Source organism: Schistocerca nitens, chromosome 2 (assembly GCF_023898315.1).
Source record: "Schistocerca nitens isolate TAMUIC-IGC-003100 chromosome 2, iqSchNite1.1, whole genome shotgun sequence".
NCBI lineage: Eukaryota > Metazoa > Arthropoda > Insecta > Orthoptera > Acrididae > Schistocerca > Schistocerca nitens.
This window is the reverse complement of record NC_064615.1, coordinates 825,141,503-825,167,626: the sequence shown is the minus strand read 5'-3', so window position 1 is coordinate 825,167,626 and position 26,124 is coordinate 825,141,503. Positions and strand designations below refer to the sequence as shown.

Here is a 26,124-nt window from a genome sequence, read left to right as displayed (position 1 = left end):
TCATGATAAAACAGTGAAAAATCTATTTAAGGATACTAGTAACCGGTTTCGAGTAAATAGAATTTAATGATCACCTCTTAATCATGTGAAGAATTAGCAACAGTTAGTTCACTATTCTCAGTTTTTTCTTGGGTACCTTTATTGACACTCATTGCAAGTTAATCTAAAAGCAAATGTAAAAGCATGTTTTAATATTTACAATTTTATGAGAACTATTTAAACATGTAGAGATTGTCCTTCTTATTTACATACAAATCAAACATTTTTGGAATGAGGCAATAAATCTTTCAACAGGAAAAGACAATTACAGGATCTTATTTAGCTGCCAGATTGAAAGGAGCAAGGGAAAGGTAAAACGATGCTTAAATTTCAGTGGCAGTTGATCAATAGGTTTTAGTAAAATAGTACTGTTTAGTGGTGATTTTTTTGAATGAAGTACTGTTATATGGCCAAAATTAACCATGTCTTACACTGTTTTAAGACAATGGAACACACATTAACTGAGCACCAATATATTATTGCGCAAGAACAAAAACTGACAATAGATAAAAAATCAATTTGAGCTGAAGGTACATGTGGTATTCCTTAATGCTGTAGTGTATGGTACATGTGAAGCTCCACTGATAAAATGATACATTTCAAACAGCTAATTTTACTTTTTCAAAATTAAATGACTTTTATTGCAGTATAATGTTGCCGTTTCTTATATTGATAACTGCTTTTATTCAAGCACTGTACATACTAAGATGTGTTAAAAATAAATAAGAAGAATTCAAAGTGTGATTGTAAGTAACCAGTCCAATTCGTTGCTGCAATGCTTAGACTGGCGGATGTGACCAACCTGGTGTTGGTGATACCAGCCCTAGTAGTGACATTAAACTGCACACTGTACCTGTTCCTGAGCCATAGAAAATGATGCCCACTTTTAGATTTCTGGTGTAAATAAATCTTTTTGTGACACATAACTGAAATATAACCTATGTCAATATGTGAATTGTGAGATTCTCTTTCATTGTAATCTTAGCTTTGTGAACTGTTCATTATTTTATCGTTATTAGTGTTTAATTTTAAGCAATTAAGACATGATAAGTTTGCCATCCTATGTGCCACATAGAGGGCAACATCTTCAAATTTCTTCACAATTGTATCCCTCCACTCCTCTATGAATGCTGCCACATCTATTCTGTGCACCCTAGTGACTTACAGATGATGTACACGGCACCTGCAAATTACTGGTTACTCTGAAACTGCTGTGGTATCATATGCACTGTTTTATTTTAGCTTATACATGTAATAGATAGTCACCATATTTTACAGACTATAAGAAACACTTTCTATTTAAAAAAGTTGCCTATAAAATTCTGGTCCTTCTTATACCCAAAATTAATATCAAAATGTCCAATGTGTGATTTAAAATTCCCAACAGTCCTAAAAATGGCCAAATATTCAATGCCATGGGAAACTTATCTCTGTCTGGCAACATTGGATTCAAATGGCATCAGCAGTGTACCAATACGACAAACATGAGTTGCGGGGATTCACAGTCTTGCTAACACTGTCTCCCTCCCGCACCGTCAACACCAACACAGAACACTGTCTAGCCTGTGATGTGTCATTGCAGTTGACAGTGCCAGTGAACTTAAATTGAAAGTGATTTGTGTTATTGGTAACAGTACAATATTTTCGTTAGTAACTAGTTTCATAATGTAAAAATAAAAGATATTCATTTGATGTGGGCTATAAATTGAAAGTAATAGCATAAGCAGAACAACATGGAAATTGAGCAGCTGGGTGGCATTTGAGCCCTTCACCAACAAAAAACACCATTCGTGATTGGTGGCTAGAGAGGCTAAAAGTGCAAATAGAGGACTGAATGCAAAATGGCAAAAACTAGAAGATGATGTTTTGAAACGGATTCAGAGGCACCATCAAAATGACATTGGAATTAATACAAAAATGATTCAAATACACACTTGTAAACTAGCGATACAGTGGAACTTAACCGACGTTAAGGGTGGAGTTAGTTGGTGCTGCAGGTTTCTGAAGCATCATGGACGCAGCATGCAAACCATAACCAAAATATCTCAGAGAATGCCAAAAGAGTACTAAGAGAAAAATTACCATTCCATTGCTTTAGTATTCAACATTGAAAGAAAACTGGTGTGGAACTAAACCAAGTAGCAATTGTGGATGACACTCCTGGGACATTTGATGTGCCGAGTATCAGAACTCTTGCCACCAAATGTGATAAAAATGTAACTATAAAAGCAAGTGGACATGAAAAAATGCACTACACTGTTCTGGCACTTAACTTCATCCAATGATCACTTTTAAGTGCAAATTAGTGCCAAAAACTTTCTGAAATACCTCCGAGTGTTGTTGTTTACATACATGGTTGGATGGATGAGGCCGGTACGAAATTATGGATTAACAGTGTGTGGGAGAGGAGGATAGGTGCTTTATTGGAGAAGAGATCCCTTCTTGTGCTTTGATCATTTTAGTAGTCATTTGAAAAATTCTGTTAAAGGGAAATTGAAATGGGAAATACAGAGCTTGCTAGTATTTTGGGAGGACTTACTTCACAATTACAGTCTACAATGTCCCAATGAACAAGTATGAGAGAGGAATGGATCAGATGGATGATGGATGAAACCATCATGAATTCATGCTGAAGGGAGCTTTAAAACGACCTACAATCAAACAAGAGTATCGGTGGATAAAACGTCATGGTCTACGGTTAGAGAAGACATTATTGTTAAATCTTTCAAGAAATGCAGCTTAAGCAACACTCTCGATGACAGTGAAAACTAATGAAGAGGACAACAATGATGATCGTGAAGAAGAAAGTCCAGATGACAATTTTCAGGGATTTTAAGGGTCAGTTTGGTTTTATAAACTAAGAATATTTTTTAGTTTGGCCTTGCAATCTAATATTAAAATTTTGTTTAAAAAAATTGTTTAAAAATTAAGGTGCATCGTACAGTCTGTAATGTCTTATAGTCTATAAAACACGGTAGGTACAATCACAGTTACCGTGCCTAACACACAAAACCAGTTATCATTGTAAGAAAGTGTGCCATTGCGCTGCAATAAGTCATTTCTGTGCTTTCATTGTCATGTGTTTCTCCACTAGACAATATACCTAATATGTTAGTATTTAATCTCATATATGATGGGATCCTACACCATTAATTCAGTGCTTGTGGAATTTTGTGTGACTGCAGTCTGATGGTACTTAACAGGTATTTCTAACACTATGTATTCAGTTATTCATTGTAAGTCTTGCAGTATTTTAGAGGGAAATGTAGAGGTATGCAATCTTGTTGAACTTGGCTTAACTTGTTACTGCAAAAATTACTGACTCATCTCTCCTCCTCCCACCTTCCCTCTGTCATACTCATTCAGGAACTATCTTGAGATGTTGAGCATGCTGCAACTGCACTGCTGAGGACCAGAAAATTTTGTTTGAAAACTGTGTAGAAACTTTAAAAATACAGAATGACATAAGCTTGAGTACTGTGGATAAAGGAAGTTTGTTGTAACTTCATGTGATCCTTTTTAATACTTGTAAATATTCTCTTTGTGATTATTGTTTGTGTTGAAGCGGTACCACCATTTAGGATAGGGAAAGTTAGTTTTGTGCAGTATTCTGAGCCAAGTTACAGCCGGGTGCGGGCCAAATTGCAGTGAGTTACGCATACCAACAGCTGCGAAGTAGAATAGGGGCCACAGGACCTTCAAATTGCTGAAAGGGTATATGTAGCGATTTTGCATGTCACAAATCACAGACAGAAGGGGCCCACTGGCCAACCTAGTGTGTTATGAGTACGTGATGAGAAGCAGCGCGTATGGCAAAACAAAGGCGCACAGCCGTGAATAAATAGTTCCAGGCTTATAACGAGATTTATTCAAGTGTGGCAGCTCTCCTGGATGGCGGGGCATGCCACATCACCAGCTACATGCAGCAGCAGATGGGACGCCAGTGTTCCAGTCCACGGCGGGTTACTGGTTCGACCCACTGAGGCTGACGTGGGGTCCATAGCCAGCCAGCGGCGAGCCACTCCATGGCTCGCTACCTCGGGCGATCGTCTTGGCTTCCAATACATGCCGGATGCATCCTGAAGAGAGGGCTGCAGATTCGGACTCTGGATAGCGGGTGCTTGTTGTCGCCGTGACCTGAGCCACATCGACACGAAGCACGCAGCTGGCCACCTGCAGATCACACCGAGCGGTGCTGAGTCGGAAGGCAAGCAGACTGCTGAGTCAACAGCTGGCATCCTGACACCGCCGCAACTCTGCTGCTGTACAAGGCTGACACACAGTTGTGCATTCATGGTTCGCTGAGGCAGCTATTCTGCGCCAAGCCATTTTACAGACAGCGAAGTGTTGTCCTCAGCATTGCGGGACCCAGTGATGCAGATTGAGAGGAACAGGAGCACTGTAGTTGGAAACAATAAATCACTTGGAAAGCTTGGACGAGTCTTAATACGGTGCCTTCTACCTCTTCCCGCTGCATTTGGTGTTGATGTTACATTTGGTGGCAGAAGTTGTCACTACATTTGGTGGCAGAATAGTGGACGTTGTATGTCCAGTACGACGTTCGAGCCCACCACTCACATTACATTCACAAGATGTGGTGAGTTTTTACCAGTTTTCTTTTGAGTACTGTACATTTTCTTACCTTTTTGTGATGTTGAGACTGCTCATGGCAGGCCATTTTAGATGTTTTGCATAGGCTTTTTTTCCCCCCAGAATAAGTGTTAGTGTAATTGGGGCAGTAAGATTTTTTTTTTCATGGCATTTAATTACTTTTTTATTGGTTTGAGTATGATGATACTGAGGTGTAGGGAGTTGGGTTATTCTTGTACTTAAATGTTTTGTTTTGGGACTAATTGGGAACAAAAGCAACACAATGGCAGAGTCAGGGACGCAAGGTGCGTCGGATCCAGAAGTGGTACGGATTTTGTTGGAAAAAGTAGCATAATTGACAGCAGACACTACGCAGTTGAAAAATGAATTAACATCTAGAAGTGAGGGGGAAACTGCATCTGATCAGTCATTGTTGCCTAGGGTGTACGAGTTTGATCCAGCTGCTGCGAGTTTGCTTATTCCATTTTCTGGCAAGGCATCTGAGGATGTGTGTTCGTTTGTGGAGGACTTGGAGACTTCAGTGGTGGTGAATGGTTGGTCTGATAAGAAGTTGTTACATACAGCCAAGATTAGATTAACGGGTGAAGTGAAAACATATGTAAGGTGTTCTGAGGCCTTAAGGAAGGCAGGACAGTGTAAGCAGTTAAAGGAAGGGCTTTTGCAAAGGTACAAAAAACAGAATAGCACTCGATACTTTAGAGAGAGTTTAAGTACAATGTCAAAAAGATATGGAAAAATTTGTGGACAGGATAAGGGAAATGAATGAGTATACTTAAGAGTTGGATCAGAGCGATGAAGCAAATAGGAGGCCGAGAAAAGGGCACTTGATGTATTTTTGAGTGTGTTACTGGCACATATGTCCCAGGAAGTGCGTGATGGGACTCCGAAAGATTTGTATTCGGCCATTCAGCTGGCAATTAAATGTGATGAAATAGACGAGGCAACAGTGTTTACAGCAGGTGTGAAATGTTTTAAGTGTGGTCATACGGGACATGTGCAGAGGCAATGTACCTAGTCACCGAGGAATAAAGGAAGGGGTGGAAATCGGCAGCGGGGATTATGGAGAAGTAGAGATAGGAGAGGTGGACAAGCGTTAAACGGCATAGGGGCCCCAAGACCCACCTAAGGGAGCTCTCGTTTAATTTCAATGCTACGAATACATATGCAGAGGTGGAATGTTCAGTGGTAGGATCCATAGGAACTAAAAAGTTTAAGATTTAGTTGGACACAGTGGCGCAAATGTCAGTGGCTACTAGGAATATAATGGGACAAAGGAAGCTAGACCCACCACTTTATAGGTTGCGTGGAGTGGGGGATAAGGAGGTCATGCCTTTGGGCTCGGTGACGGTTGACTTTTGAATAAAGTAAGTCCGATTTAATGCATGCATGGAGGTAGTACCATGGGTAAGCGAGGGCTACGATATGATTCTAGAAGTAGATTTCTTGCATCAACATCATGCTAAAATTGAGCTTGCAGCAGGTCAGGATGCATTGTATCTTCTCCACCTACGAGAATTTGGTAGTACTAGCAAGTTGTTTTGGGCGGGGAGTATTTGCAGAAGCGAAACATATAGAGCTCAAGGGGAGCGGAATTTTAATCAATGGAACTAAGTGTAACATAATAGGACCAACCTTCCACCTGCCAGCGTCAATTTCAGGAGTCACACAATTGAATGTTACAGAGCCACAGCTTTACTGGCCCGAAGCCACTTTAGAGTTTTTGCCAAGGCAGAATCTGACCTTGTTAAATCAAACACTGGAGCCATGCCTGTTGAGATCCGTAAACTAGTTCACTTTAGAGCAAGAGGGGCACTTATCAGCTGATCAGATTGTGCAACATGTCGCTCAGTATAGAGAAAGGCAACGGCAAATAACGATCATTTTGAGCACCTCTGTACCAAATGTCATCGCAGCCTTAACTTTTTTATGTGTTTTCTTTCTGATGAGGTGGATAGCTAGTTCTAAGAGGGAACCAAGGGTATTCTAAGTCCGGTGGATTGGATACAGAGGATGTGAGACTAGTAGGTAAGGGGTTGATGGGGCAGTGGTCGTCCAGTAAGGAATTTTTACGTTTTGTTTCATGTTATGGTTCTAAGGGGCACTAGACCACATTTAAATTTTCTAATAGTAAAGAAATACGCCATAGGTGCCGACCCAAACAAGTTAAGAGCTATTTAAGGGCCGACCCGGGGATGGGGTCTTTCCGAAGGGGGGAATAATGTAGTGGCACTACTGTTTAGGATAGGGAAAGTTAGTTTTGTGCAGTATTCTGAGCACAAGTTACAGCCAGGTTCGGGCCGGATTGCAGTGAGTTACGCATACCAACAGTTGCGACGTAGAATAGGGACCACAGGGCCGTCAAATTGCTGAAAGGATATACGTAGCAGTTTTGCATGTCGCAAATCACAGGCAGAAGGGGCCCACTGGCCAACCTAGCATGTTATGAGTATGTGACATGAAGCGGTGCGTATGGCAAAACAGAAGCACACAGCCATGTATAAATAGATGCGAGTTTCTAACGAGATTCATTCAAGTGTGGCAGCTCTCCTGGACGGCAGGGCATTTCACACCACCAGCTACACGCAGCAGCAGTTGGGGCGCCAGTGTTCCAGTCCATGGCGGGTCGGTGGTTCAACCGTCTGAGGCCGACATGGGGTCCATTGCCAGCCAGCAGTGGGCCACTCCACGGCTCGCTACCATGGGCAGTCGTTCTGGCTTCCAACATACCGGAGCCATCCTGAGGCAAGGGCTGCAAATTCGGACCACAGATCACAGGCGCTTGTTGTCACCGCGACCTTAGCCACGCCGGCGAGAAGCACACAGCTGGCCGCCTACAGCTCACACGCAGCGGCGCTCAGTCGGAAGGGATGCAGACTACTGCGTCAACTGCCGGCATCCTGATGACGCTGCAGCTCCGTTGCTGTCCAATGGCTACACACAGCAGTGCGTGCACGGTTCACTGAGGCAGCCTTTCAGTGCCAAGCCGTTTCACAGACAGAGAAGTAGTGTCCTCAGCATTGCAGGACCCAGTGACAGATCGAGAGGAACAGGGACACTGTATCCGGAAACAATAAATCACTTGGAAGGCTTGGATGACTCTTAATACAGTGCCTTCTACCTCTTCGTGCTACATTTGGTGTTGCTGTTACATTCGATGGCAGAAGTTGCCACTACAGTATGTTAGTCTGTTTTCTTTGCCTTATTGTAATCGTCCCACCCATTATCTACTACTGAAGGCAGTAAACGCGGTTGTATTATCTTTTTGTAGCTTTTGTTCTTGGTGTAATTATCAGTATTGTATGTTAACTTCCATTAAAGGAAAACTTTCTTCACAGACAGCCATCTTATATTGTGCAGTAAATAAGTAAATCTATTTCTTTCTCGTCCAGATAGTGATGATTGGTGAGTTGTAAGAAATAAAATAATAATAAATGTAGCAATGAGTTGTTATCAATATTGGATTTTAGTGAAAAGTATGTGCTAAAGGACTTCCTGTGGTATACCAGCTTTAAAATTTTGAAAGAACTGACATTGTCCAATGTAGTAATGCAAATATTGTGATGGAATCATTATCTTTGGTTTTTAAGAATGTTTCTGCACAACTAAGTGTAATTACCAACTTTGGGCACACAGAAGTTATCAAGGTAACAAATTTTACATATTTTTATTCAGTTTATCACTTAAAGATAACCTTATTGGCTAACTGTAGGCAAAAAATATACTTAAACAAAAAATATTCATTGTACCTTGAGATTAAAGTAGTTTCCCCTTGACACCTCTTGTACTACTGTAGATGATGTCTACAGTCGAAAATCCAGGCTGGAATAATGACAGTTTATGAAAAGGAACTTTGCCACTCACCATTTAGCAGAGTCTGTTAGCAAGTACTCTTTTGGCCAAAAAAGTCTTCTTCAGGAACCCCCCCCCCCCCACACACACACACAAACAGGCATATATGCACTCATGCAAACAAAACTCGCACACAGATGACCATTGTCTCTGGCTGCTGAGCCCAGAGCTGGCCTGACGTGGCCTCAGCAGGCAGAGACTGGGCATACGTGTGTGTGTGTGTGTGTTTCTGAGGAATGCTAATAGTCTTTTTGTTGAGCCTATCTGCAACTCAGCATCTTGACCATGTGGTCAGTAGCAACTATTCTTTTCATGATGTTGTAGATAACATCTGGAACATTATTTCATTATGTATTACACACCTCTAAATGGCCACCAAGTAACTATATAAACATTTTTTTTTAAAATAAAAGTATGTAATAACTGTTCTTCATATGACTTTACACATCATAGTGTTTTTCGTGAATGTGATGTGGAATACACAACTAACTAATGGCAACAGTATCCTCCGATCATCATGGTGCCTTTTTCTAGCTATACGAATAACAATAACATTTCTATTTCCAAAGATGTACCTTTCATAAGATATAGTACCCAAAGCTTACTGTTTATTCTGTTTAAGAGATGAATGAGTGTACAAGTTCTGTCTTTAGTCCCAAATAACAATGTTATGCACAATGACACTGCACACCAGAGGCTTCATTTTCAAGTTTCTTGGTTTCTACAATATCAACATGCATTTTGTTATACATATTCTTGTATGTGATGTTAGATAAATTGTTGCATTTACATGTTGTAGAAGTCAAAGCACCAGAAAATGGAACACAGTGTCCAAAAAGTTATTGTACTTAATTTTAAAGTTAAGGTATTTAGGACTAGAGCCAGAAATTATATAAGGATATTTGACTTGTTATACCCACCATTGGTGCAAATATAATGCATAACATCTGTTTTGAGGATTCAGTATTTCCAATTAATCTGGAGCTGATGCACTTTTTATTTTTTGGTATTTTCCAGAAGTTACGACGAATTCAGCCAAGGCAGTGGAGCGAGTCATGATGACTCTTACGATCAAGATGTACGTGACTATGGTTATCGGGACCGATGTGACAGCAGTCCCACACCAGCAGTGTGTGATCCAGTAGACGTCTGTCGACGGAGTACAACTGCTGGACGTGTGCCAAAGAGTTCGAGCCCTTGTGAAAAACCCTTACAGGGTGAGGATGTCGATTTCAAGCCTCGCCATTCACTACAGAGCGTAGTCGTCGATGCGGCAGCACCTCTACCTCCACCACCTCCTCAGCCAGCGGACATAAGGCATCTACAGAAGGAGCGTGTTCATCTTCTAGAGCAGTTAGAGGACTGTACCAGTTCAGGAGATGATGATCCTGCTCCAAAGAAGCGGGCAAAGCTGGACTCTGTTGACCTGCAGTCATCCTGTAATGCAGATCTATCTTATGACTGTGAACCTTCATTAGCAATAGTAACACACAATCATAGGAAAACGGATGTACGTAGACTTTCGGACAGCAAACACTGTGCAAGGAGATTATCATCTGATAGCCTTTCGAGACACAGTAGGGATGGAAGGGAAGCTTCAACTGACCGTCCAGTGTCGGTACAGGGTTATTCTCCTCATCCGGTTTGCAAACGTCGGAAAACAGGCAGTAGTGCAAGTGAGAATGAAGAAAGGACAAGTTGTCGTAGTGGAAAACATGGACACCATCATCACCATCACCACAATGATGTGACTGTAACTACTGTTAGTGGCAGTGAAAGTGTTGATGGTAGTCGTCCAGGTACTCCTTTGTGTGACGAACGGCCAGAAAATCTTTTGCCCCCTTCTGAACCCAGGCGTATACCTCGCGAGAGAAATACCACCGAAGGACCCTTATCGTTGCCTCTTCCCAGGTTTGCAGCGCAGGTGCTGTCATCATCCTCGAGGCTATCAGCATCGGCCTCGAGTACAAGTTCAGGAAAGCCAGCCCCGTCCAGCAGTATCATCTCTTCTCCTCCACCTGCACTAACTTCACCAAGACCAACACATGCTACACCATTGCTACAACCACCACCTAGTCCAAGTATTGTTCCGCCTCCAGCATCGCCGCCACCACGACCAGCCTCGATACTTTCATCATCATCATCTGATTCCGAATTGTCTCCTCCCTCTCCGACACTGGAGGAACGAATCAAATCTTTAGATGAAAAATATGAGAAATGGTCTGGATCTCGTGCAATAAGTGCAGCTGGAGGTGATGCTCTAGCAAAACTTGATGCCTCTGCAAGTGAACGTTTTCGTTTTCGTCACAAGCTTTTGGATCTTGATGACCTTAAGCCTTCTGAAATAGTGAAATCAGTGTTAGCTAAGAGGAGTGTATTTGATGAAGACACAAAGCGTCTGGAAAACATAGGTGATAAGTATGAGCCTCGTGAGTGGACAGCTGGGTGCTTTCAGAGCCTTCGTGTGAAAACTGAACCTAGGGATGCATCTCAGTTTATAGCTCTTGCCAAACCTTCTGTATCAGCAAGTAGTGTAAGTGTTTTAACGGCTCCAGTTGGACCACCTAAAAGTGGCTCTTTTACCATTCCTAGTGCGTCGCGACTTCTGAGTGCTTCCTCACCCTTGCATTCACCATCACAGCCTCACCCAAAATCTCCTTTTTCTGTCAGTAGCCCTACCACTCCTACAACTGTTGGGAAAACACATACTCAATCAGTCTCTATAGGGACTGTACCTCTTATACAATCTTGTAACAAACTACAGCCGATGCCAAAGAGTTCTAGTGCTGTTTCTCCAAGACCTGGGGGTCCTACACTGCCAACAGCAAAGGGACTTCAGTATCCTTTCCCCAGCCATCCACCTGTATTACCAACAACTACTGTGGCTACGACAACTGCAGGCACCACTATAGGAACTCTAGTGTCTGTGTCGACTGTAGGAGTAAAAGCTAGCTTGTCTGTAAATGTACCTGCTACTTCTGCAAATGTGTTGTTTTTGCCTGAAATGTCACGGACAAGTGCTATTAAACCTCCAGTCTCACAGACCTTACCCAATAATGTTGTTAACACCCCGGACATGAGACTAGCAAGACCATTATCATCTGTAACAGTATTGACAACGTGCACGGGCACAAAACCATCATCGGAGGTGATAAGTAGGCTGCCTCAAAAGGCAGTAACTTCCTCTCATTCTGTTGTATCAGTTGCATCATGTCGAGTAAGTACTCCAAAGACGCTGGCTCCAAGTGTGACTGTGTCTCTGCCTGTTGCTGTTAGTGTTTCCAATAGTCTGTCAGAAACTGTGCGGGCATCTCATACTTCAGTAAGAAGTTCTAGTACTGCAAGTTCCTCAGATAACACTGCAACTAAAACCCCAGTAGTTTGTAACATTACTTCGTCAAAAACTTCAGCAGTTATATCTGTTGCATCTTCCACACCTAAAACTACTGTAACTTCAACTTCATCACAAGCTACATCTCGAGGATTAATAGGAATGAAATCTACAGGCTCTGGTGTGCTGGTACCGGCTGGTAGTGCTTTGTCAACAAAAAGTGTGAGAGCTAATGAACATCTACCGAAGATCATAGGTTCGCCTCCGCCGCGAAGTGACACTTTCAGGCTAAATAACATTCCAGGATTAAAATCTGCAAATGTGAGTGATAGCCAGTCTTCTAGCTCAAGGCTTGTTACCAATCCAGCAATATCACTGCCATCTATTGCTTCTGCTTCTGTGACGATGACTCCTTCTGGGACAACATCTCTCTCTGTGACGTCTGTTACTGCTGCATCTGGTGGGGATAGTTCTTTGAGTATTGTTACATCAGGAGTTGTGACATCTGCGATCTCAGTAACAGAATCTGCAAAACAGAACAAAACTAAATGCTCTGCCTCAAGAAAAGATTCGAAAGATAAACAGAATGAGACCTCCACAACTTGTAAACCTGTACCTTCTGTGAAAAAAGATGCTTTGTTGTCACCAACGAAGAAAGAGGCTAGTGTGAGGGATACAGACAATGTGAAGGTAGCAAATCTTCATAAACAAAAAAATGTTTGTCTTTCCAGTGAACGAAAAGAAAAGAAAGTTGCCACATCATGCATAAGGAGAGAAAGTGAGCAAGATACGGAGAGTATAGACAGGCGGAAAGAAAGGTTTGACAGCACTGATGACAGAAGGAGAGATTCAGTTGACAGTATAGAAAAGAGGAAAGATTCTGAGTTATTAGATAAAGATAAGAGAAAGGACAGTCTCCCGTTTGAAAATGAGAAAGAAAAGAGAAGGGATATGGCAGAAATGGTTGAAAAGGAGAAGAAAAAGGAGAAAGATGTTCAAGAGTCTAATGAACGTGATAAATTCAGAGAGATGGATGGAGAGAGATGTGAAAGGTGGAAAGATAGTCATTTATTGGAAAATCTTGATAAAGATAAATGGAAAGAGAAGGATGAAATTTTTGAAAAGGACAAAAGACGTGACAGTATATCTGCAGACCTTCAGCAGAGAGATGCTGAAGACAGAGAGAGGCGGAAAGAGCGTCGTAAAGATAGAACAAGTAACAGCAGTTCTCCTGCGAGCATTGGCTGTAAGCGTAGAATGAGCTCGCAAGACAGTCTAGAAAGTGTACCAGATGATGCCAAAAGAATAAAACTTTCACCTGCTGTTAGTATTGATCAGCGCAAAATACCAGAAAGGCGCGATTCAAAAGACAGCGGTCGAAGCAGCAGCAGCAGTAAACGAAGTAGTGCAGAACGCCCTCGTCATAATGAAAAGAGTTTCACAAAACAGCTGGAAGATAAGATTCGTGATGATAAAAAAGGTAAAGATGAATTGGACAAGAAGAGAGAGAAAGATATCAGAATACAGGAAGATGCAGAAAAGCATAAACCAAAGGACAAACAGAAGAGAAAGAATAAGGTAGAAAAAGAAATCTTGAAAGAAAAGGATAATACAAAAATTAATAAAGAATCTCCTGTTGATAAGGACTTTTCGCCAAAAAGTGGAAAAAAGAAGGAAGACAGTGAGACTGAAGATAAGGAAGAGAAACACAAACATCAAAAGAAAGAAAAAAAGAGAAATTCAAAAGATGAGTTTGTAACATCAGATGTTGTTGAAGAAAAGGTAAAGAATATTAAAAAAGAGAAAGAAAAAAGAAATAGCTGTGATAAGAAAAAGGATGAGGCTTCCAACAAAGATGATCATAAAGGGAAAAAGGATTCAAAGGCCCACAAGAAAGAGTTCAGTCATTCTGATTCAGATACTGAGGATGACTGTGCAGACGGTCCCAAAAAGCATTCCATATTTGATATAATAGATGATGGGCCAGCATACATTTCAATGTACGACAAAGTGAAAGCGCGCTCAACTAAGAATATGCAGAAACAAGAAGAAGAAAAGCGTCAGGAAAAGATGAGAGAGAAGTTCAATTTATTAAAACAGTCTCGTGCAAAACGCGAGGAGAAGAAGAGGTCAACATCATGGGATGAAGATTCTGATTCTGACAATGCTGATAGGGACCGAAGTAATAAATCCACCAAAAGGTTAACAAAGCTTATGATAAGCAGCTCTTCTGAAGATGATATTCGTGCTCGTTCCTCTTATGATTGTGAGGAAGTAAAAACAAATAAGATGCGATCAGGTGTGAAAGTGAAAAAGGAGGAAAGTTCTATAACTAAGTCTGATTCTGACTCTGATATGCAACAGAGACAAGGAAAAGTAATGCTGAAAGAGAACAAAAGAGTAGACATAAAATTGGAAGGAAGTGAGGAGGATGAGAATTCTGTAAAAACTAAACATTCCACATCATCTAGGAAAGGAAGCCGATCAAAATTGATATCTGATACATCTGAAGATGACAATACTGCTGCGAGATTCAAATGTAACCCTGTTAAAGTTTCTGACATTTATTCAGCAGAAAGTGACGGAGATGCTGTGTATACAGATGTTGATGACAAAGGTATTGGGAAAAAATCAAGATCAAGCAAAATTTGCAAAACTTCTTTGGATACATCAAATGATGAAAGCAGTCAAAAGTTGGTCTGTGAAGACACAAAAGTGGCTCTTGATAAACAGAATCTCTTCAAAAAAGTCATTAGTAAAAGTAAACAACAAAAAAGTACGCTTGACTCTTCTGATGACGAAAATCTGAGGAAATTCTCATCTGAACCAACCAAGATAAGTATGTTTAGTGAAGAAAAGCAAGCTATATTCAGAAAGTCAATTGCAAAATCGAAATTGCTGAAGGTCGCTGTAGATTCATCTGATGATGATAGTACCCGCAAAATGCTTGCCGAGTCAATGAAGGGAAATAATTTTAATGAAGATAATAAACTAAGTTTGCTAAACAGATATGGTGTAAAAGCTAAAATAAAATCTATAGATTCCTCAGACGAAGAAAACAATAAAATATTGATTGTAGAATCTTCAAAAAGCAGTTTTGTTTCTGAAAACCAGCAGCCATTTAAAAAGAATTTTAACAGAAGCAAAATTTCAAAAATATTCACTGATCCTTCTGCAGATGATGTTCAGAAACTACAAAGTGATTCTGAGAGGGATGACATGTTTGGAGATACTTTTGTTTCTAGTAAATGTAATCAAATCAAGATTGAGCCACAACTAGAAAATATTTCTGATGCTGAGCCAACTGAATCAACTCCACCTCCTCAGCTTGAAAAGGTTGTATTTTATGGGAACTGTGTTACAAAAGGCAATGATACTGTGAGAAAGAAATCACACAAAAAGAAACAGAAACGGCAAAAGAGCATTCTAGACAATGAGGATGTTGGAAACACTGATAAGGATGTATATGAAGCCCAAGAAACAGAAAACTGCATCATAGAAGAAAGTGGAAAAGCAAAAAGTGACAGTGAACGGAAGAGGCATAAAAGAGACAGGAGAAAGTCGAGTCACGGAAAATTGATAGACTCAGATGGAAAACAGTTGAAGATTCGCAAAAAGAAGTCTGGAAAATCAGAACAAGGAGTATTAAAACCAGAAAATAGCTTGAAAAGGGAAGAAAAAATGGAAGATATCTTTGGACCATCGTCTGATGAATCTGAGCATGACTGTGTGAAATCGTCAACTGCATCACACGCTCTTCAAAACAGTGTATTTGATCAGATGTCTCCAAAGTGGCAAGTTTCATTAGTATATGGCTCAGACTCTGATTCTAATGTTGATCATACAACACTCAATTCACAAATTGATCACTTTGAAACATCAGATAGTATATTACCTAGGTCAGCAGAAAAGGAAAGGAAACGGAAAGAGAAAAAACGCAAGGAAAGAAAATTACGTGAAGAAGAAGGTATAACAGGTGACCTTGCTGAAGCAGGAAGAGCTTTGGAAGCAAAGTTATTAGATGATGATTTTGTTGATGATGAATTGACAAAGACCAACTTCCTGAAAACTGATGGTAGTGGAATAAAACAAGAATCAAGTGCAGATGCTGACGTATTTCATTTCACAGATGGTGATGACAGCTTGGAAGGATCATCAGCTGTACTGCCAGAGAAAACAAAAGAAAAGAAGAAGAAACGTAAGAAGTCAAAAGAAGAGAAACAGAATCGCCGTGATCACCATCACCACCACCATCATGACAAAGTATCTTTGAAATCACCTGAAAGAAGGTTAAGTGTAACATCTGTGTCTGAGGAGAGCAAACCTCAGTTGCAGTCTCCTCCCCCTCTACCCAATCTTGAAATGCCACCAAGCCCACCAGTAGTCAAAGGATCATTAGCTATGATTTCGGAAAATTCTCATGCTTTGCTGCAATGTAGAGAGTCAATAATCAGTTCATCGTGTAAACTTTCACCTACTATAGCAAAATCTATTGAGAAAAAGAAACCAGAAAAATTTATTCCGGGCTTTGGTGCTGATATTGATGACACAATACATGAAAATGCTGTTAAAAGCATTTCTGAATTTGAAGAACCAAAAGTAGATGCCGTTAAAATTAATGATGGCAACAAAGTGGAAGAAATACCAAAAACTGAGTCTGATAGTTTGAACGGAGAAGAAGAAAAACCACGGGCAGTAATTTCTCAAGAGGAAACTGAAGATGCTGTGGCTGCTCTGCTAGGGGAATCTTTTGGTGGAGGGTTTGGTGAGTGCTATGTGGCTGATGGTAACAGCAGTCCTACAAGTACTGCTGTGACAAATCCACCGGAGCCACAGTTGCCAACAGATGAAGAGGAGGAGACTAGACAGGCAGTTGAAGGACTTATTGACTTGAAACCAGATACTCCTCAGTCAGAACCAGATCTGCAAATAGATACAGATACAGAGGATAATATAGAAGAAAATTATACAGGCCTCAGATTTAGTAATGATGACAACCCTAGAACACCAGATGGTTTGGATTTCTCTGGATTGCCTAAAACACCTGATCTGTCTCCATCATTTTACAGGCAGCATCAAACAACATCAGAGAAGCAGTTTGAAGAAAGCACTATTCCTATGCTAAAACCCTTGCCTGAGCCAGAAGTTGTACAAGCTATTCAGAATGACTCCCTAGTTAAATCGAAAGAACCTCCAACAAGTGATTTAGTTTGTGAGGAAAAAGAAGAGACAAACAAGAATGAAACGGAAGATAGTTTGGATACAGCAACAGCGATGACGACTGAGGCCCTACCACCTGAATTACCTTCATCTTTACTGCCAGAAAACCAGTCATCTCCAAGATCTGAATTGGATGCAGATAATGAGGCAACTGATGATATCCATTTGGAAACTAAACCTCATTCACCACTTATATCTGAAGACAACAAAAAAGCACTGGTAGAACAAATAACACCTGAGGTGGATGTTAAAGAAAGCACAGAAAATAATGTGACTGTGTCAGCACCTAGCAGTCCTTTACAAACAGAACTAGAGGTAGACAAAGAAATTGTTCAGGCAGAAGGCATTGAAGATACCCCAGAACTGTACGAAAATGATAAAATTGATGTTGAGAAGTCCCCAGATGGCGAATCTTCTGAAGAAAATGGTGTTATAGCAAATGTTGATGGAACTGTGGAAGAGCCATCTGTGGAAACTATAAGTGACAGAGATCAGTTTCATACACCAGAGCCTGACACTAAAACTGATGGTGGTTCTGCAACTGAACTGAATGACATGGAACCTGTAAAAGATGAACAACCAGCATGTGAAAGTGTAAAGAATGAACACTGTGGTTTAGAGGAAACTGAAAAGAAAAGTTATGAATTGGATGAGTGTGTCACAGAAGATACAGAAAAACATTGTTTAAATATTGAGAAGCAGGACACAGGTGCTGAAATATGCACATCTGAGGCATCAGTTCAGGAGGCAAAATCACCTGAAGTAAAGGAATGTGTGGACACAGAAGAGCTAAAAGACACTGATGCCATCATGCCATCACCCAAACAGAGTGAAGCAGGTGAAGAAGTAACATGCGTTGATAACTCAAATGTTTGTGTTAAATCGGACCTGATAATTGACACCAGAGAATCAGACTTTTCAGAGTCAGAGAATGATATGAAAAGTGATAATGATTTTGTGACTAATTTATTGGCATCTGATTCTATGACTCAGGGGCTTTCAGATGATACACAGACAAGTTTTAAACTTTACAAAGAGAAAGAAACTGAATTAGTGTCAGTAATTAAAGAAACTGACAGCCTGCAGAATAGGGCAAAGGAAGATAAATGTTTGTTTCCTGAACTTAAGCCAGTTGAGGATAAGGATGAATCTGTGAATACTTTCGGCATGGTGACGAATGATAGGGATGATTTCAGTGAAAAAGCAGATTTGATAGATGTAGTAAAGAATGAAGATTTCTGGACGGCTAAGGAAGAGGTGAACATAGACTCTGTGATTAAAAAAGTGGATGCTCTTTGTTCTGTGGAAGATGTACCTCCATTTGATAAAGTTGCAGATAAGCCTGATGTGACGAATGATACCAAAGCATGGTTCAGTGGTGTAAATGAGATTGAAGCAGCAGAAGGTAAATTAGATATTAAGCAAGAGGATACTGAAAGGGAAGTTAAATCAGATATGCAGCAGAAGTCGTGCGACACACCTGAATCTCAGATAAGTGGTAATATGGTTGTGACAGCAACTGTTAATGAGAAACATGATGAAGAAGAAGAAGATGAAGAAAAGCAAGACGTTGCCCTTGAAACTGAAAAAGAACAGAATGACAGCTTTTCAGTGTCGTCTCCCACTGCAGAGTCGGAGTGTAGAGCACCTTCTGGTTACACTACAGAGGATCAAGACCAGTCACATGTTTCAACATTGTCACCTGAACGTGAAATTATTGAGACTAGGCAGTGTCACAATTCTGTCGGCGTGCCGCGTGGAACTAGGAGGGGGCGCAGAGGTTACGGTGGCAGACGTAAAGCAGCTGCATCCAGAGTGGCATCTGGTGTGACAACTAGACGAACTAGACTTCAAAAACGTGAAGTGAGTCCAGTCACATTGCCCCTGCTGCCGACATCTACCTCTCCGAGAAGAGGTGGCCGTGCTCATAGAAGCAATAAATCATTAGGCATTGATTCCAGTGGCCAAACAGGCAAAAAACTTACTACAGATGTCTATGAATTTCATGATGACTCTGAAGAAGAAGGAAATACGAGTGCTGAAAAGGGCCGACCACGTCTAATTCTTACTATCAAAAGTCCTGTCAGTGGTGCAACACCAAATATTTGTGCAATTACGAAAGAAGTTCCAGTTACAACAAAACCTTTACCTTCCCCAGCACCTTCACCAGTCTTAGATGTACGAGAAGAATTTCCTTCACCTCCCACTCCTGCATCTGCTGCTACGACACGCAAGTCTCGTCGACTACAAGAACGAGATGGTCCTAGAAATACAGTTGACGATGTTATCGAAGATGTTGTTCGTGGGACAGTAACACGATCTGCAGCTGCAGCAGCTGCTGCTGCTGCTGCTGCTGCTGCCGCCGCCGCCGCCGCCGCTGCTGCTGCTGCCGCCGCCGTCACCACCACCACCACCACCACCACCACAACTGCCCTTACTTGCACTACAACTACCACAAGTACCAATATTACTACTTCTTCTATTACTGTTGCCAGCATTTCGGCAACCACAGCTGCTGGCAGTGTAGGCCCCATTATGACACGTCGATCGGCTAGGCAGAACCATGCTGTAGTTTCCCGCCCATGTCCTGAAGTTAGAAAATCCCCAAGAGGTGCAAGGAAAGGTTCACAGCAACGTGGAGTTTCGGAGATACTAGATGAATCTTCGGATGAGAAGCATAAGTTTGATGATGATCCACCTTGCCCTAAGTCTTCAGAAACATCACCTTTGAATAGTGGTGAAAATAGAGACGCTGTAGAAAAATCAGATGTCCCTCTGGACATTAATTCCCAAGAAAATAACTTGAAACCACCTGTGAAAGAAACAGATTCTTTAAAATCTGCCGATAGCAAAAAGAATTCTGAAACTGATGCAGAACCAGTGACTCTAATTGACCCTGTTACTGGACTGCTAATACCTTTCAGGGAGTCTGAGGAAGGACAATACGTTCCTGTGACAACTGCTGCATTGAATGCTACTTCCATTGTGTCAACAGTTACCACTACACAGCCACCTTCAGTTACTTCAGAGCTCAGTGTCCCACAACTGGCAGCAAACGAAGTACTACAGAAACCACTGGTGCCATCACCTCCTGTTAAAGTAAGTAAACTTATTTATTAATTTTCAGTTTTTACTCTTTGTTGGTTATTGATAAATTAATATGTTTGTATGAATAGTCAGAAAGGCTGAATGTTTCGACAGCAAAATCAAATTATTAAATGTTGCCAATAGGACGTACTCATCTCAGTGATTGCTATTTCTTCCTTTATTGTACTATTGTAAAGCATATCAATTGAATTTTGATATGCTAGATATAATTGTAGCTGTTTGCTCATGTCATATGTTTCTTGATTTAATTACGTAATCTTTACAGTTACTCTTTGTTGGTTATTGATAAATTAATATGTTTGTATGAATAGTCAGAAAGGCTGAATGTTTCGACAGCAAAATCAAATTATTAAATGTTGCCAGTAGGACGTACTCATCTCAGTGATTGCTATTTCTTCCTTTATTGTACTATTGTAAAGCATATCAATTGAATTTTGATATGCTAGATATAATTGTAGCTGTTTGCTCATGTCATATGTTTCTTGATTTAATTACGTAATCTTTACAGTGAAGTTGGATGCTATAAAAAATGTCTCAAAAGAAAAAATGAGTAAAGGGATGAATATGATCGGCAGTTTTATTCCATGACACCGTAGCTACCTGTGTGACAAGTTCATCTTAAAGAATAGATACTTACCTGTTAAACTCACAACTCCCCCCCCCCCCCCCCAGCACACTTTTATTTATGACTAAAATTTTGCTTCGTTTATACTGAATTGTTAACATGGTGGAACTGCTTTTGTGATTTAATTCTCCTGCTGTTTCTCTTAATCGCATCAGCTAAGTGCTGTTATTGTTCCTCAAATATGATCATTGCCAGTTTGGTGCCACATTCTTGTTCAAGTAATTTTGTGCTTCATACTTCATGACATTACTGTCAGTGAGACACTTGATTTCTTTTTCTTCCTTTTTTTATACTCTTTATGAAAGAAAGTATATTGGATATTTGATTGTCCTTTGAGATTGTCTTCAGTAGGTTAATGGTGTAGCTTTTAAGGCACTAATAGCTCATTTTACATCTGCTCACATATTGCGGATTAGTGTGTAGAGCGCTGAAACACGCAACACCAAACACCACTCACACTAGCTTTTGAGCACTGGCTTTTTTTTTTTTTTCTAGAGTACACACATTTCTCACTTAACCACACAGACACCCAAACCTTCACTATTGTGGCCATGGGAGTGTAAGTTTTGGTGTCTGTGCGATGATGTGTGGGTGTGTGCACTTTTGATTGTGGTCGGGAAGTAGTGCGAGTGCTGTTTGCTGTTGTGGGTTTTTTGTGCTTCATGCATTGGTTCACTATAGGTTAGTGGTTGCCTTTCCTCTCTTTTACATGTTGCTCTATCAAGGAATTTCCATTGTTGTTATTGTTTTGAGTCTAGTGGTATTATGAGTATAGCTATAATTTATCATTATTTTATGTAGCTAAGTCCTTTGCAAGGTGCAATTTATGGCCTAGTTGAAATTGATAATTAATTTGTAGAGACCAATTGCAAGATAATAATTTATAGGGCTGTTCCTTCAGCATCGCTGTTTACTTCATGTAATCATAAGATATCATTTCTTTTATGAAATATACCACAAAAGTTTGTGAACTACAGATGCGATCGTAAAGCAGTATCTGTCAGTATCAGTACTAATTTTCTTTACCAACTTTGTCATCGATAGGATGTCATATCTATGGTACTAATATAATTCATGTTAATTTCAGTGTACTGTTCATTTTGTCATAACAGTCAAGTACGCCAAAATCAGGTACACATGTTTAAGAGTGTAACGTGTTTCATTCTAAGCAGTGTCTCCCAACCTAGATCACAAAATCAGTCTCTGTTAACTGTGGTGCTATCTGCAGTTCTTTTTTCATTCCTAGAAATACATTTTATTACTTTGATGTCATAAATTATATTTGATTTTTTGTTCTGATTTCTTTTGCGGAACCTTTTTGTGACAGTTTATTTTTAATGCAGGTCACTCCAGCCTCTGAAGAAGATTCCGTTCGTGCACCAGCCACATCACATGTTCCAGTAATATCCAATCCACCTCAGAAACCGCCAAGTGCTACACCTCCGGTACCTTCTGTAACAGCATCTGTCAAATCGACAATAGTATGTAAAGTGGCACCGTTATCTTCAGCGGTACCACCATCCACAGCAACACCACCACAGAAATTACCAACACTGAAGGCTCATGTACTGCAACAGGCTGTCACAGTTGCACCACCAAAGCCTACTCCAGCACACCAGACCGTCACTCCTCTCCGTCCACAACAGGCTGCAGTTACTGTGCCTACTGCTGCTGTTCCCATCAGGCCACTACAGCAGATACCCTCTACTCCCCAACATCAGCCTCAGCAACCAGCTCAACCGCAGCCAGTCGTTAGACCACCTCCTGTCAATCCAAAGTTCCACTTACTTCAGGGAGCTGCAGTCACCACGGTGAGTCCCGGTACAGTTACCACGCGTAGACCGCCGTCACCCAGCCCTACACCAGTTGCTCCAAAGGCACACCTGCTCCAGGCTGCTACAAAGCAGTTTAGTGTCCCAGTGAGTCAGGTTACTGGCCACAAAGGGCATCAGGTACAGCAAGTTCAGCAGCAGCCAATACCGACAGGAGCTGTTGCTAGCCCACCACTCAAGTCTAATGCACCTCATCACTCTAGCCAGCAGCCTGTAGTAGCGGGTGCTAGCAGTTCAAGAAATATTGCAAAGCCTCAGGTGAGAGACACATTTCTCTTGGCATACTAGAACAAAATAAAAGTGCTATAACTTGCGTAAAATTACATTGTTTTGCACTGTATTGTGACATATGTTACTACTTTACCTTTATACAAGAAAAATAGGACACTCAGAAAAAAATTAAATGAATTGACTTTGCAGTGTGATATCTGTGGTTCTCAAGTGCCTCACAAGGAAGAGATCAAGCGTACAGTGATAGTTAATAAATCATTACCTGTGCCTCTTCAGTCTTTCCCAGTGGGTATGTTCATTATACGGCTTTTGAGTCTGCTGCTGAATTGTGTTTTGTAAATTCCACAATATTTCCTGGAAGCAGTTGTTAATTGACAGTAGTAAGCAGCAGTCACCACCTGATGCTGCTGAGCAGTTGTCTTGAGGAAACACTATGGAATTTACAAAATGTGATCTGCTGAGATCAGTAGACAGTTACATTTGAAAGGTTTGCTGCGGAATGGAGTAACTCCAGTTTTCAAAGTTTTCCATACACCACAAAAAACTTTTGAAAAAATCATAATTCTAATTTGTGTGGAAAGCTTCTTTTTGATGTGGGTGGTTTTTTTAAATACATATTAGCCCAGTATTTTCACACGAAAATATGTCTTCCAAATTCCATGGTGCATGGAACTACCTCTTACTTGCCACAATACAGTTGTTCTGTTAACTCTCAGCAATTGAGTTTCATAAAAAAGTACAATATACACACATTATATTTTATTTAATGAGAAGTAAAACATTTATTTTAGCTTTACCAACAGAATTATATTTTTTAATCTTCACATCCATGCTCTGTACATATGGCTCACATGGTGCATTATCTGTAGTCCATTGTATGACCTCGTAGCATTTTCTGTAATGTTGCCAATTCCATTACATCCTACATGTTCTACATTCTTAAGAGGAAAGCAGGAGGAATATGGAACAGATTGTTTAATAGTAAATAAGTACTGTGTAACATTAAAATTATTAATATTTGCACTCACACTTTGTCAGTTGCTGGAATTATGTTCATAGTCTCGAGAAGAAAAATTCTGTCTGCTATTTCTGTTATCTACATGATCAACATAATTAATAAGTAGGGATTTTACCAAGGAAGGCGTAGGTTTTAATGGATGGGTAAGCAATAGTATTGACAGAGATCTTGAATACAATACAATACAATACAATACAATGTATGACAAGGTAAATATACAGACAGCTTCAAGGCATAGACATATTGAATATGCTGCCATGATCAATGTAGTTTTATCTTTCTGGTCAGGATTTTTAATTTGGAGTTGATACTGGTACAGAATCACACATTTGCATCTCTCTTCTTTACTCTCTTATTAAGTAAGGTTACACAAGGCATGGTTCTCACCTCACCAGGAAAGTAAGGGCAAATTGTGTGGGCTAATAGCAAGAAACTTAAGTGTTAAAATACCAGTAGCGATAGAGCAGCACTTTTTTTTTAGGGCTAAGGAATGCAGGGAGAAACCATGTTTCAAGAGAGGTTGGGACTGAAACAACAATTGCTATTTGCAACAGGCTTGTATAAATTTCTAGACATAGAGAATCGTCTTTCCTCTTCCAAATCACTCATCATTCTTTGAATAATGTGCACTGTTTCATAACATTCCTGTAAACAAACCGTAACAGACCTTAGATGCAACAAATAGATAACTCAACAAGTTATGCCTTTCTTGCAACAAACTGTTGAGACAGGGAGTTCCACATTTTCTATAGTAAAATAACGACCAATGGGAATTATGTCATTTTTTGGACAAAATGAATGAGAGAGAGTGTCTGTTTTTGTTTTGTTTTGCCACAAAATAGTGCATTTAACTACAGACACCTCTGCAATGGAGCTACCCCCTTTCTGCAGCAAACCCTTCAGTTCTAGAATGACCCAGATGGGCAACATCTGAGAATCAGCTTGTGGGTGGACACAGAAGCCAGTTTCTTATGCTAAATGCTCACTCAGTATTAATATGCTTTTCAGAATTTGTCTACTTCTGCATGTTACATTGTGGTTGTGTGAAGTACAAGTAATTGAAGGGATCAATGGACTTGAAGCTTTCTTTGTAATCAAAAGCCACTTACAAAAATTTCATTCAGTCATTGATGTGTTTTTGACAGCCATTTTCTTATAAGAACACAACAGTTGGGTGTTGAAACCACAGTGTTCGAACCTCCAAGTGTTATTGAATGAACCGTAACAAGTTGAATTGCTTTTGCTCATCCCATTATGATAAAAGTGTTAAATATTGGTAGATGGATACCAAACAGTTTGACTCCCAAACGTAAACAGTTGTGGCAATGTTGAGGAGGAGTGATTTTTTGATTTACAAACTAATGACTTCCTTGGAAGGCCTATTCCTGAGGACAAAATGTGAATCCATGGATAAATATAGCAAACTCTTGGACCACAAGATGATTAAAAGAGAAACTATTGTAACATCTTAAGCTCTTCTTTAAGCTGCTACCAATTCATAGTGATGTGTGTTGCCGATTGAAGGGTTCATTTGGCAGCATGACAATGAAGGATCCTGTATTGCCCGTGCAACAATTGTGATAACTTGACAACCTGATTTTTAATGTTTCTTTGGATAAACACATGATGTGAACTTGCCTGAAACTTTCTTCTATAAGCTCAGGCATGTGAAATCACCTTGTGGGGGGGAAATGTGTGCCAGGCAGCAGGTGAAGAAATGAATTTATAAACAGAATTATTTTTTTTTGTAAAAAAACACTGTAGAACTTGAATCATAGAGCATGATAAAGACTGTATAGAAAAATGATAATTTATATTATTGTGGTCCAGTAAGCACAGTTTATGAATGTAATGTTTTCATGTGATGCAGTCACACAGTTACTAGCTACGTCATTGTAGGTGTGGAGGAATTTGGGAGTAGAAACTGAGTCGTATTGTTTGAGTTATCATTGTCTTATTGCTCGTCATCTTAAATCTGCTAAGGTCTGTAGCTGTTTGATAGTTTCATGTATTTTTGCAAATGTTTATCTTCTAAAAATCTTCGCCACACTTTCCCAATATGATGCAATAATTCAGTAGTGTATCGGAAGATTGTCGAGCAGTAAGTTTCTCTTTATCATTTTCCACCTTAATCTGTGTTATAAAACTGTTTTGTGTCTATTTATTCAGAAAAGCCTTCTGTTTAAACAATTATCTGCCACAGAAAAAGATAGATGCTTTGCTCCCAATTATTGTTTGTCTTTGCACATTGTTACTTAGT

At 40.2% G+C, this 26,124-nt stretch overlaps 1 protein-coding gene across 1 annotated transcript in view; it reads left to right on the top strand.

Moving 5' to 3' along the window:
• The window catches only part of LOC126237088 (protein split ends-like), a 373,733-nt gene that overhangs the window by 292,456 nt on the left and 55,153 nt on the right, over positions 1-26,124 (top strand). The window contains exons 13-14 of the mRNA XM_049946892.1: positions 9,517-20,149; positions 22,127-22,873. Coding sequence (XP_049802849.1) covers positions 9,517-20,149; positions 22,127-22,873 — 11,380 coding nt within the window. The remainder of the gene's footprint in view (positions 1-9,516; positions 20,150-22,126; positions 22,874-26,124) is intronic.